The following is a 13,192-nucleotide window of genomic DNA, read 5'->3' as shown; positions in this document are numbered from 1 at the left end:
TTTTTTTTTTTTTTTAAATTTTTGACACTTTAGAGACATCAAATCTTTGGGAATGAAATTTGGGAAATTGAGGAACTGATGTCTCTAAAGTGTCAAAACTAAAAAAATCTGATGTCTCTAAGGTGTCCAAAATTATCAATTTTTTTTGTTTTTTATTGGTAATTTATTCTCCATTTGCTCCTTTTGTTGGTATACTAAACATTGTCTATGCATGCCTCACCAAAATATTACTATGCCCCACGTTGGGAATCACAGCATGGCATGCTGACCAAAGGAGTCAGCCTTCTTTCAAGGCAACGTTTCGGTCCACAATTTGCAGGTTGCCCAGAGGCTACGAAATTCTTCCGCATCCTCGTTACGCTCGTGACTTACCATTTCCAACCATTAAGTCTTTTTCGAAGGGGGACCACTTTTCGGATGATGACAAACTTATTTCTGAGGTAAAAAGTCTTGGCTCCAGACGCAACTTACTGACTTCTGCAGACCAGGTCTTCCTGGCTGCATAAATTGATGGGAGAAATGTGTCGCCACTGGTGGTGGCCATGTAGAGAAGAACTAATAATTAAACCAAGTTTTGTTTATCCCAGTCCTTGGGAAGTGTGTCGGGCGAAATCTTGGCACTGTCATGGTATTAGCTGTCAGAATTGAAAGTAGAACTGACAAGGAACGTTACTGCTGCTTTGAGTTGATTCTTTGGCTACTGACTGGCCGGAGCTATCTGTCTGTCTATCTCACTATCTCTCTCTCTATATCTATCTATCTATCTATCTATCACTCGTTCACCTCTGTTTGTGTCCGTAGAATTTATCAAATTAGAAAACGCAAATTTAAAAATAATACGATCGACCACTCACGACTAGCTAGCGCGGACGCGCGACTGCGCGTTCGGGACCACTCTGCTTTAGTAGTACCCTTATACTCTGTGTGTTTTCAAACGGATGGATATAGGTGTCAAATTTGTTCCAATAACTTTCGAGTGATAGATAGATAGATAGAGAGAGAGGGAGACAGACAGACAGACAGACATATAGCTCGCTCCGGCCAGTCATGGTATTAGCTGTCAGTAGCCAAAGAATCAACTCAAACCAAACGTTCCTTGTCAGATTTTTCTACTCTCAATTCTGACAGCTAATACCATGACAGTGCCGAAATCTTTAATGAACACCTGTATACGTGTGTGTATATATATATATTAAATTCAAATTATATATATATATGTTAAATTCAAATTACGACAAACGTAAATAAACAAACGAAGTTTGCTTTTAGAAGTGTTGAGATGTCTTTTAGAAAGTTAAATTCTCTGCAAAATAGGGATAGTTTATCCTCTTCAGGCTATATTATTAGCATTATTCTGCGATTGAGAATTTAAAATCACTTCTTTAACTTTCTAAGACATCTCAAAGCTTCGGAAAGCAACCTTCGTTTGTTTATCTACGTTTGTCGTAATTTGAATTTAACATATATATATATATTTCGTTTTGGGATTTGGTTTGCAAGATTTTTTATGTGATTTCGTGTGTTGAAGCATATTCTGTTGTGTCTGGGGAGAGTCATTTTCTTATTGTGCCTTAAAATTTAACATACTCACGAAAATTTTAGGAAAATAAAAATAATAAGTGGAAATTTTAACGGGGAGTGTGTTAAATTTTAAGGTACGATAAGAAAATGACTCTCCCCAGACACAACAGTATATATATATATATATATATATATATATATACACAAACACATATAAAATGTCTCCATCACTTAGCAGTTTGGCAAAAAGAAAGCATTAGAATAAGTACTATCAAATGACTGAAACAAGTAAAAAAAAATTAAAGGAATATGTATATCAATCTGTCTCTCTCTCTCTCTCTCTCTATTTATATTGTGGTTAGGCAGTGTAGCACATTGCGTAGCACCACCTTTAGTCAAACAAATCAACCCCAGGACTTATTCTTTGTAAGCCTAGTACTTATTTTATCGGCCGCTTTTGCTGAACCACTAAGTTATGGGGATGTGAACACAGCAACATTTGTTATCAAGCAATGGTGGTGGGTGGACAAACACACACACTTATATATATATACAATATATACAATGTATATATTGTATATATGTATATACAATCTACACACATATTTACAATGGGCTTCTTTCAGTTTCCATCTACCAAATCCACTCACAAGGCTTTGGTCGGCCCGAGGCTATAGTAGAAGACACTTGGCCAAGGTGTCATGCAGTGGGACTGAACTTGGAACTATGTGGTTGGGAAGCAACATTCCTTTTTCTTCCTGGGAAAACAGTATCAGAATGTAGGACTTTCCGCCAGTCCTGCTTCCCCTCTCAGTTCAAAGATTTGAATAAAGTTGTCTCCAACATTGGGGCCAACTTATGCAAGCATGAAGGCATGCTGGCAAAACACTGTTCATCAGGTGGACATTTTACCTGTCATTGTAGTCTTGTGGCATGAAGGAAAGCCGGCCTTGCCATCCACCCAAGAAAACACATAGTAACTGATCCACAAGCCCTCAGGCAAACTGATTCCTCAACTTGTTCCATTTGCCAAAAGGTTTGCAAGGCACCAGAAGGCATTAAGAGACACATTCATGTCTATAGAACATGATGTGTGTGTGTGTGTGTGTGTGTATATATATATATATATACATATGTATGTATTTTTCTATATATAATATATATATACACACACACACACAAACGTATATTATATATACATACACATATATATGTAATTTATATATATATATATAAATTATATATATGTGCATGCATATATAATATACGTTTGTGCATGTATGTGTGTATATATATATATATATATATATTATATATAGAAAAATACATACGTGTGTATATATATATATATATATCAGTTTATGTATATATTAATATTATCTCAGTTATTAAAACCTTTGATAATGTAAATATGTTAATAGTTACCAGAGGTAGCAAAATTACACCAAAAAACAAGATATCACAGCCGTTTTACAGGTAGAGATATCAAGTTAAAGTGATACATTTTGAGAAGATATGGATAATAATAATAAATGGAGCAAAACGCATATAAATAAAAGTTCCTTTAATTCCTACACATGTCTCAAAATAAATGAGAGGTCTTTCACACACACACACACATACATATATATATATATATATATATATATATATATATATATATATATATATATATATTGGCACATAAAAAGCACCATTCAAGCATGGCAGATGTCAGTGCTGCCTGACTGTCACCTGTGCCGGTGGCATGTAAAAAGCACCCACTACACTGTTGGAGTGGTTGGCATTAGGAAGGGCCAAATCAGACTGGAGCCTGGTGCAGCCTCCTGGCTTACCAGTTCTCAGTCAAACCATCCAACCCATGCCAGCATGGAAAGTGGACGTTAAATGATGACATAAACACACACTCCACTCCTGGCATCTAATGAGAAGGACGTGTCCTACACACCCATGAAACTTCAAGTCATGTGTAACTGATTCCGGGTTTAGTCCCACTGCAAGTCACCTTGGTCAAGTGTCTTCTACTATAGCCTGGGGCTGACCAAAGCCTTATGAGTGGATTTGCTAGATAGAAACTGAAAGAAGCCCATCGTGTGTGTGTGTGTGTGCTTTTTTTCTCCCCACCATTGCTTGACAACCGATGCTGGTGTGTTTACGTCCCTGTAACTTAGCGGTTCAGCAAAAGAGAAAAAATAGAATAAATGCTAGACTTACAAAGAATAAGTCCTGGGGTCAATTTGCTCGACTAAAGGCGGTGCTCCAGCATGGCCGCAGTCAAATGACTGAAATGAATAAAAAAAATAATATATATATATATACATATATATAAAATTCCCATCAAATGTATTGAGTGCTACTTTCATTTGTTCTCTCTCTCTCTCTCTCGTGTGTGTATGTGTGTGTAAATATATATATGTGCATGTGTGCATATATATAAATTACAAATAAAAAATTAAAAAGATATGAATGGTTTATAAATCAAATAATCTATTGATCTCTTTTACCGAACTGCTAAGTCGAAACAAATTGTTGGCTTTGTTTTTGTTTTTTAAATTTGGTCATCTTATATTTTATATTATAATGTAAATAAATTGTTAGCTTGCCAATTGTATTTCTCTAGTTAATTCATTATTTGTATTTGGCCCCAGTGAATTGGATGTTCTTTGCGCTTTTTGAAAGGAATAGGTTTTTTCCTCCGTCTACCAAATCGACCCTAGGACTTATTCTTTGGAAGCCTAGTACTTATTCTATCGGTGTCTTTTGCCGAACCGCTAAGTCACGGGGATGTAAACACACCAGCATTGGTTATCAAGCGATGTTGGGGGACAAACACAAACATACACATTCATATATATATATATATATATATATGTTTATATATATATATATATACAACGGGCTTCTTTCAGTTTCCGTCTACCAAATCCACTCACAAGGCTTTGGTCGGCTCGAGGCTATAGTAGAAGACACTTGCCCAAGATGCCACGCAGTGGGACTGAACCCAGAACCATGCGGTTGGTAAGCAAGCTACTTACCACACAGCCACTTCTGCGCCTATAGATAATTTTTTTTTTTACTCTTTAATTACAAATTAGATTTTCTTCTGTTCTTCTTCTTCTTCTTCTTACACACATAATTTCTCATTCCTCTTGCCAATCAAGCTCACTCTACACCTCACATTGAGTATAACAACAACAACAACAACAATAACAATGATAATAGATTTTAAAGGTAGTAATACTAATAATAAAGGCTGTTGTCAGTAAGACAGAACATTTTTGTTTTTATCCTTCCTCCACCACGACGACCACCACTAACTCTGCTGCCACCACTTACCTCCTCCTCTTACCCATGCCCACCGCCACCACCACCACAGTCCCCACCCATATCAGACAACACTTGAGAATTCCCCTTTCTCTCTCTTACCTCTCCTTCAATTAGTCTGGGTGTATATAAAAATTATCTGCATATATTTGTGTGCATACCTGTTTATTTTTACCTTTTTTTCATCAAAGCTTTTCAGCCTATGTTTTGCAGTCTAACTGTCTTTCCTAATGTGTAATCATGTCTGAATGTCAATTTCTCAGGGTGTCTGTCTGCTTGTCAATGTCTCACTGTCAATTTCCCAGTGTAACTGCCTGCTTGTCAATGACTGAGTGTTAATTTCGGAGTGTGTATGTCTGCCTGCCAAAGTCATAGTGTCCATTTCACAGTCTCTGTCTGTTTGTCAATATTCAAGTGTAAATTTCCCAGTATGTCTTTCCCCTTGTCAAAGTCCAAGTGTCAATTTCACAGTCTTTCCATCTGCCTGTCAAATGTCCAGGCAACTGAACAGGCACGCTGTGAAGTGGACACTCGGACATTGACAAGCAGACAAACACACAGTGAAATGGACACTCGGACATTGACAAGCAGACAAACACACAGTGAAATGGACACTCAGACATTGACAAGCAGACAAACACACAGTGAAATGGACACTCAGACATTGACAAGCAGACAAACACACAGTGAAATGGACACTCAGACATTGACAAGCAGACAAACACACAGTGAAGTGGACATTCGGACATTGACAAGCAGACAAACACACAGTGAAGTGGACACTCGGACATTGACAAGCAGACACACTGTGCAAAGGTGTCTAAGAGATGTTACAGACCATATTGCTGCCCATGTTACTGTCCGAGTCACTAATTTTGTATATCTATGTGAAAAGGTTCACTGCATGTGGGTGTAAGTGCAGGGTCATCGATGTGCACACAAGGGGTCACATGAACATGTCTTAATCCTGGCTAACACTTCCCTCCTTCTTTTGCCCCTATTTGTAGCAATGGCATCAGTAGAAGCAACAGCAACAGAAGTAGTAGTATATGTTGTAGTGGTAGTGGAGGTAGTAGTAGTAGTAGTTTTGGTAATATATTAGAAAGAGTGTGAAGGCGCATTGTCTTGTGGTTAAGCTGTTGGTCTCTGCATCGTTAATGGCGAGAGTTCAATTCCAAAGCTTGGATGGTATGTTGTCTCTTTGAGCAAGGCACTTTATTCCACATTGCTCAAATCCACCAGGTTGAAAATTGAAAAAAAAAAAAAAAAAAAGGAGACGTCACTTCTGACACAGGGTGACACCTTACACACACGACAGGCCCCGTGTCTCGCGAATGCAAAAATACAGTGCGGTCCTTGTTGGCCAAGGCACATTGGATGACGAGTGGTAGGGGTAGTAGTAATCGTAGTAGTAGTAGCAGTGGTGGGGGAAGTGGTGGTGATAGTTGTAGTAATAGTAGTAGTGTTAGTAGTGGCAGTAGGAGTGGTAGAGGTGGTTGGCCACGAAATCTTTTCACAATCCAGTTGTCAACTGAAGATGAATTGTTGGTCATTGTTGCGAGTCTATGAGTCTACAAGTGTGTGTGTGTGTATATGTGAGCATTTTCTATATAAACATGTGCATGCAAATGCATACGTCTTTGTACATGGATATATCTCCATAGAGAGACACGTGTTTGTAAATATATATATATATATATATATATATATATATATATATATATATATATATATATATGCATGTATGTGTGTGTGTGTATCTGTGTGTGTGTGTATGTATAAATATATAAATGTCTATATATATATATATATATATATATATATATATATATATATATATATATATACACATATATATATATACATATATATGTATGAATATATATATAAATATGTCTATAGAAATGTGTGTGTGTATATATATATATATATATATATATATATACATACATGTATATGTACATATATATATATATACACATATATGCATACATATATATATATGTACATATATGCATACATATATACATACATATATATACATACATACATATATACGTACATATATACATATATATATATATATATATATATATATATATATATATATATACTCAAATGTATAAATATATATATATCAGTCTGTGTATATTTTATAAAGTTGGCACCATTTCCGAAATTCTTGGATAATTTCAGGATTTCAAATATCTGAAAACAAAAAATATAGTGTCATTAATCAGTAAGTGAGAGGTTGAATATTTATATATATCAGATATTTATATATATCCATTAAATTTATAAATACATACATGTAAACACACAAATATATAGGCTGCAACTTACCAAGCTCATCCTCTCACAAGTGACAAGGTTGAAACTAATTCATCTGTGTGTGTGTGTGTGGATATATATATATATATATATATATATATATATATCAAAAAATTTAAATAAGAGCTTTGACGCTAAATCCATTATTATTCTCTGAATTCAAGTTAAATAAGTAAATTACCTTTACACATCCTCAGGGTAAAAAATAAACACCAAAAAAAGATTTATAATCTCTAAGCCTGATCCATATTCAAAATTACTCCTGAATAATAGTCTGTCATTTTACCCTGAAGATGTGTAAAGGTAATTTACTTATTTAACTTGAATTAAGAGTTGAATTCGACCTTATACAGAAATGTATACATAAGTAATAAAGTTTAATACATATGGATTTAGCGAAATTTTTTTATATATAACCAAGGAGATCGATTCATAAGGAGTTTACTATAGACCTTTGTGGACAAATTTTTGTTATTTTGGTAATGATTACATGTTTTATCTTACCAATACATTTGGTAGATATCATTATATGGAAGGGGATGTTTCTATGTGGCCTGCTTGTTTGTTGCACCTTGTTTACCATTTTGTCCTTGTTCTTTTGCCACGTCATGTACCCAGTTATGTATCTATATGTACATGTAGATGAATGTATATACATACATGTACATATATATGCATATACTCATATATTGTTTATATATATATATATATATATATGAGCACCGTCCGAGCGTGATCGTTGCCAGAGCAGCTGTCTGGCTTCTGTGCCGGTGGCACGTAAATAGCACCATCTGAGCGTGATCGTTACCAGCGTCGCCTTCCTGGCACTTGTGCCGGTGGCATGTGAAAAAACATTTGAGTGAGATCGTGCCAGTGCCGCTGGACTGGCTCCTGTGTAGGTGGCACGTAAAATACACCATTTCGAGCATGGCCGTTGCCAGTTCCACATGATTGGCCTTCGTACCGGTGGCATGTAAAAGCACCCACTACACTCTTGGAGTGGTTGGCGTTAGGAAGGGCATCCAGCTGTAGAAACTCTGCCAAATCAGATTGGAGCCTGGTGTAGCCATCTGGTTCACCAGTCCTCAGTCAAATCGTCCAACCCATGCTAGCATGGAAAGCAGACGTTAAACGATGATGGTGATGATGTGTGTGTATACAGGGTATTCAAAAAGTCTCTCCACAGTAAGTATTTTATTGCAAAAAAGAAATAGACAATTGTCATTTTCAAAAATGTGAACGAAATATTAGTTTTGAAACGATACAAAAATAGTTACTTACTTAGCTGCCCAGTCAGGACGACCATGCAGTGCTGCCCCAACTGAGGGTCTTCTGTAGGTTGCAGAATTTTTCTTTAAATTAATAGGGGTCGGTTTCCAGCTAAAATCTGCAGAGTGGGAAAGAATGAGAAATTATTGAGAGAGAGAGAGAGAGAGAGAGAAACTAATCCTAGGATTTATATCCGCTCAAATCAAACAACAAGGGTCTCTGTCAAACCATTTAAATTGCTAAAAATAGCAGCCAACTCTCTCGTTCTCTCTCTCTCGCTCACACACACATGCACACAGATATACACAACTACACACACACACACACACATGCAGGGTCATATATACAAGCGTACACACTCACATACATAACCATACAGGACAATCACATAACCACACACATACTCACAGCCCCCCCACCACCACACACACACACACACACACACACTCACCCAGCCACCCCCGCCACTCACCTGTGTTGTTATTGCGAGAGAGGTTGGTAAAGGGTTTACTCCACAGCGCAACATTGTCTTTACATCCTGAGCCTAACGTAGGATTTATACCTGGACAAAATAAAAAGAGATTAAAAGTGTTTCACCACCACCACCACCACCATCAACATCATCATCATCATCATCATCACTGGGGTACTGGCATCAGCCATGTTTGGATGGTGCTTTTTACATGCCACCAGCATGAGAACCAGTCAGGGGGCACTGGCCACAGCTACAATATTGGTTTTACTTAAATATATATATATATATATATATATATATATATATATATATATATATATATATATATATAAATAAATCCTCAGTCAAATCGTCCAACCCATGCTAGCATGGAAAGTGGACGTTAAACGATGATGATGATATATATATATATATATATATATATACACATACACACACACATACATACATACATGCATATTTCCAGTGAATTGGTTGCTTATTAGAGGATTTTTTGACTCTAGCAAAACTGGCATCTCGTGTGCCTTCAATTATAATTATAAATTAATCATAAAATTTTGGATTTGCCATTTTGTCGACTTCTACTTGTTAGCCACTTATTTTATTGTTGTTGTTATTTATTTTACTAACAATAATAATTAACAATAACATCTATATAAATATTTTAAATATATATATATATATATATATATATATATATATATATATATATATATACACATATATACATACATACATACATATGTACATGTCCACACCATCCGATCCATGCCAGCATAGGAAACAGACATTAAAGGATGATCCACATCCTGTCACAAGAACCATACCCCACACACACGTGCACATACATACATCCCATATACACATGGTTGACTGTTATACGTACCTGGTAGGTAACGAGCTTTCCCAAGGTAAAACTGTTTGGCCGATGACCGGCTGGTGTGTTGACCAGAGTTCTGTCTATTGGTCATTGGCGCCTTCACAGGTGGAGCCTTCTTCTTGGAGAAGCTGCAAATGGATGAACAATGTGAACATATGTTTGTGTACATATGTATACACACACACACACATATATATAGATACATACACACACACACAACAACCGCAGCGTCAGTAGTAGTAGAACTCAATACCTGGCAAATTCTTCATCAAAGCCAATATCGTCAAAGATGTAACTGGCATTGTTCTCGGTGTGTTTGTCCTTCAAGCCCGACAGAAACGAGTGTTTAGTGTTCTGGACATCGCTGAAGTCAAAACTGTCAGGCTCATCCCAGGACATGTCCAGGCCCCAGCGCTTCCGGGCGCTCATCTTTTTGGCAGAATGATGGTGAAGCTGAGGGGTTGGTTCCTAAAGGAAGACACAAGAAAAAGTGGTAAAAAAATCCCTTAAAATACATGGACACACAAGGCATACATAAACCTACCATCTGTCTGTCTACAGTTGGAGGATTGAAAAGGCAGGTCAAAAGGGATCATACAGTGGCCCCTGTTCCAGCAGTACTGCTGTGCCTTATGGAATAGAATGTGCAAATCCTTCATTGAGCTCAAGAGTCATACAAGGGCCTCACATTACATCAGCAATGACTCATCTCAACGGTTCTTTCTAGCAATGGATTTGCATGTATACGAGACAGCAGCTAAGATACACACACACACACACACACACACACACACATATATATGCACATACAAATAGAGAGATGTGTATATGTGTGTGTATATATATCACACACACACACACATTTACATACACTTGCATACATATACACACGTATACAAATATACGTATGTACACACACACACACACACACACACACACACACACATATATATGCACATACAAATAGAGAGATGTGTATATGTGTGTGTATATATATCACACACACATGCATATACACAGACACACACGTTTACATACACTTGCATACATATACACACGTATACAAATATACGTATGTACACACACACACACACACACACACAAGAAACCTCTCCCCTTACCTGACTCGTCTTCCCCGATGTCAGGGTCGGCAGGATGTTGGTATTGTTGCGGTTCTCGGCAAGGGGCTTCAACTGTGGGTGAGTGTGAGGTGTGTGGTACTTGTACTGCTCCCGGAGGATACTCCCCACTTCACCACCCTTCACACCACCAATCTCTCCGTCCATTCGATGGCTACCTGGCTGCTGTTGTTGATGATGATGTTGCTGTTGCTTCTGCTGGTGTTGTTGCTGTTGTTGGTGATGATGGTGATGATATAACTGTTGTTGTTGTTGTTGTTGTTGCTGTTGTTGTGGAGGTGGTTGTTGTGGCTTTGGTCCATTCAGTTTGACGCCAACATGGAAGAAATTGTACTTTAATGTCTGCAGATAAATGGATATATATATATATATATGAGAGGTTTTGGTATCCAGAAGACCCATAAGGCAGGAAAGGCTATAATATATCATCATCATCATTTAACGTCTGCTTTCCATGCTGGCATGGGTTGGATGATTTGACTGAGGACTGGTGAAACCGGATGGCTACACCAAGCTCCCATCTGATCTGGCAGAGTTTCTACAGCTGGATGCCCTTCCTAACGCCAACCACTCCAAGAGTGTAGTGGGTGCTTTTACGTGCCACCGGCACGAAGGCCAGTCAGGCGGTACTGGCAACGGCCACGCTCGAAATGGCGTCTTTTATGTGCCACCCGCACAAGAGCCACTCCAGGGGCACTGGCAACGGGCAACAATCTCACTCGAATGTCTTTACACGTGCCACCGACACAAGTGCTAGGAAGGCGACGCTGGGCACAGGTGCCATCACGATTTCGCTTTCACTTGCCCCAACAGGTCTTCACAAGCCGAGTTTCGTGTCCAATGAAGGAGACAACATTGGCATGGATGCCTGGCGACTATCAAATATAATAAATTCATAATAGGTATAGGTACATGTAGAAAACATGTATGGAATCTCCTGTTCATAATTCCTCGGAGAGAAATCCAAAACCAATACAATGTTACTCAGATGAAGTTGCAGTTTATGAAGGGGGTCGACACAACTTGGATTGTGAGCCCTTTCTCTTGTAAGCAGACTTAACCCTTTAGTGTTTAAACCGGCTGTATCTGGCCCAAATATTCTACACATTTTATGCTCAAACTGGCCAGAGCCAGCATCTCACACCTACCCTGCAATGTCATTCTAAAAATAAGCAATTACATCTTTCCTATCTTGAAGCTACAAAATAATATCAGATAAATTTTTTTTAATGTGAATAAATAAGGATTACTTTTGACAAATTAATCTGAACGCTAAAGGGTTAAAGCTGATGTCGAAACATCAAGGAGAGGTTCAATCCTGGCTTACCTGACTAGCAGAGGGTCGGTCCTTAGGGTTCCACTTCATGAGATCCCTCATCACAGCCAACCCCTCATTGTTGGCATTTGGCACAGCTGTTTTCAGGTTGATGGGGACGCAGTGGGGCCAACGAAAGTTCATGCTGGCAGCCAGCCTGTAGCCTTCTTCCCAGCACTTCTGTAACGACAACAACAAAAACAATAACAGTAGTGATGGTCATAGTCACAATAACAGTAGTGATGGTCACATCCACATGCATGGACGTGCGCATACACACATGCACACCCACACACACGAACATACAAACACCCACACACACATACATATGCATGCACACACACATGCACGAACATGCAAACAAACACACACATCCACATGCATGGATGTGCGCATACATACATGCACACCCACACACACATACATACGCATGCACACACACATGCACGAACATGCAAACAAACACACACATCCACATGCATGGACGTGTGCACACACACACACGCATGCGCGCACGAAGTAGCTAGCTGACTTACCCTTTCTGGTGTGCCAAGAATAGAACTAATCTTGAATATTTGGTCAATCTCTGAACTACCAGGGAAGAGTGGACGGAGAGTGTAGACCTCAGCCATGATACAGCCAACTGCCCACATGTCAATGGGGGAGCTGTAGTTGGTGGCACGGAGGAGGACTTCTGGGGCACGATACCTAGAGAGAGAGAGAGAGAGAGAGAGAGAGTGAGTGACAAATCAATGAAACGGAGCGGGGGTGGGGAATTAATTATGTGGCAACAACAGCTAAGTATGATGCTTCCCCCAACACTTGATCTCCCCCCCACTGCAGCCCTTAAACGTTTTAGCATTTAAACTGACCCTATCCAACCCAAATATTCCACTTGCTTTATGTTCAAAGAAGCCAGATCTGGCCTTTCACACCTG

At 38.4% G+C, this 13,192-nt stretch overlaps 1 protein-coding gene across 1 annotated transcript in view; it reads right to left on the bottom strand.

The window, feature by feature from the left end:
• Positions 1-6,899: 6,899 nt before the first annotated feature.
• LOC106875120 (serine/threonine-protein kinase dyf-5) overlaps positions 6,900-13,192 on the bottom strand; it is a 29,480-nt gene continuing 23,187 nt past the window's right edge. The window contains exons 7-14 of the mRNA XM_089344132.1: positions 12,791-12,962; positions 12,267-12,434; positions 10,922-11,281; positions 10,054-10,268; positions 9,807-9,928; positions 8,918-9,007; positions 8,458-8,563; positions 6,900-7,053 (exon numbers count right to left, since the gene is read on the bottom strand). Coding sequence (XP_089200258.1) covers positions 7,038-7,053; positions 8,458-8,563; positions 8,918-9,007; positions 9,807-9,928; positions 10,054-10,268; positions 10,922-11,281; positions 12,267-12,434; positions 12,791-12,962 — 1,249 coding nt within the window. The 3' untranslated portion in view covers positions 6,900-7,037. The remainder of the gene's footprint in view (positions 7,054-8,457; positions 8,564-8,917; positions 9,008-9,806; positions 9,929-10,053; positions 10,269-10,921; positions 11,282-12,266; positions 12,435-12,790; positions 12,963-13,192) is intronic.

This window comes from Octopus bimaculoides, chromosome 28 (genome assembly GCF_046866305.1).
Source record: "Octopus bimaculoides isolate indiv1 chromosome 28, ASM4686630v1, whole genome shotgun sequence".
In the NCBI taxonomy this organism is placed as follows: domain Eukaryota; kingdom Metazoa; phylum Mollusca; class Cephalopoda; order Octopoda; family Octopodidae; genus Octopus; species Octopus bimaculoides.
Note: the sequence above shows the minus strand (reverse complement) of the source record. Positions and strands in the feature narration are given on the sequence as shown.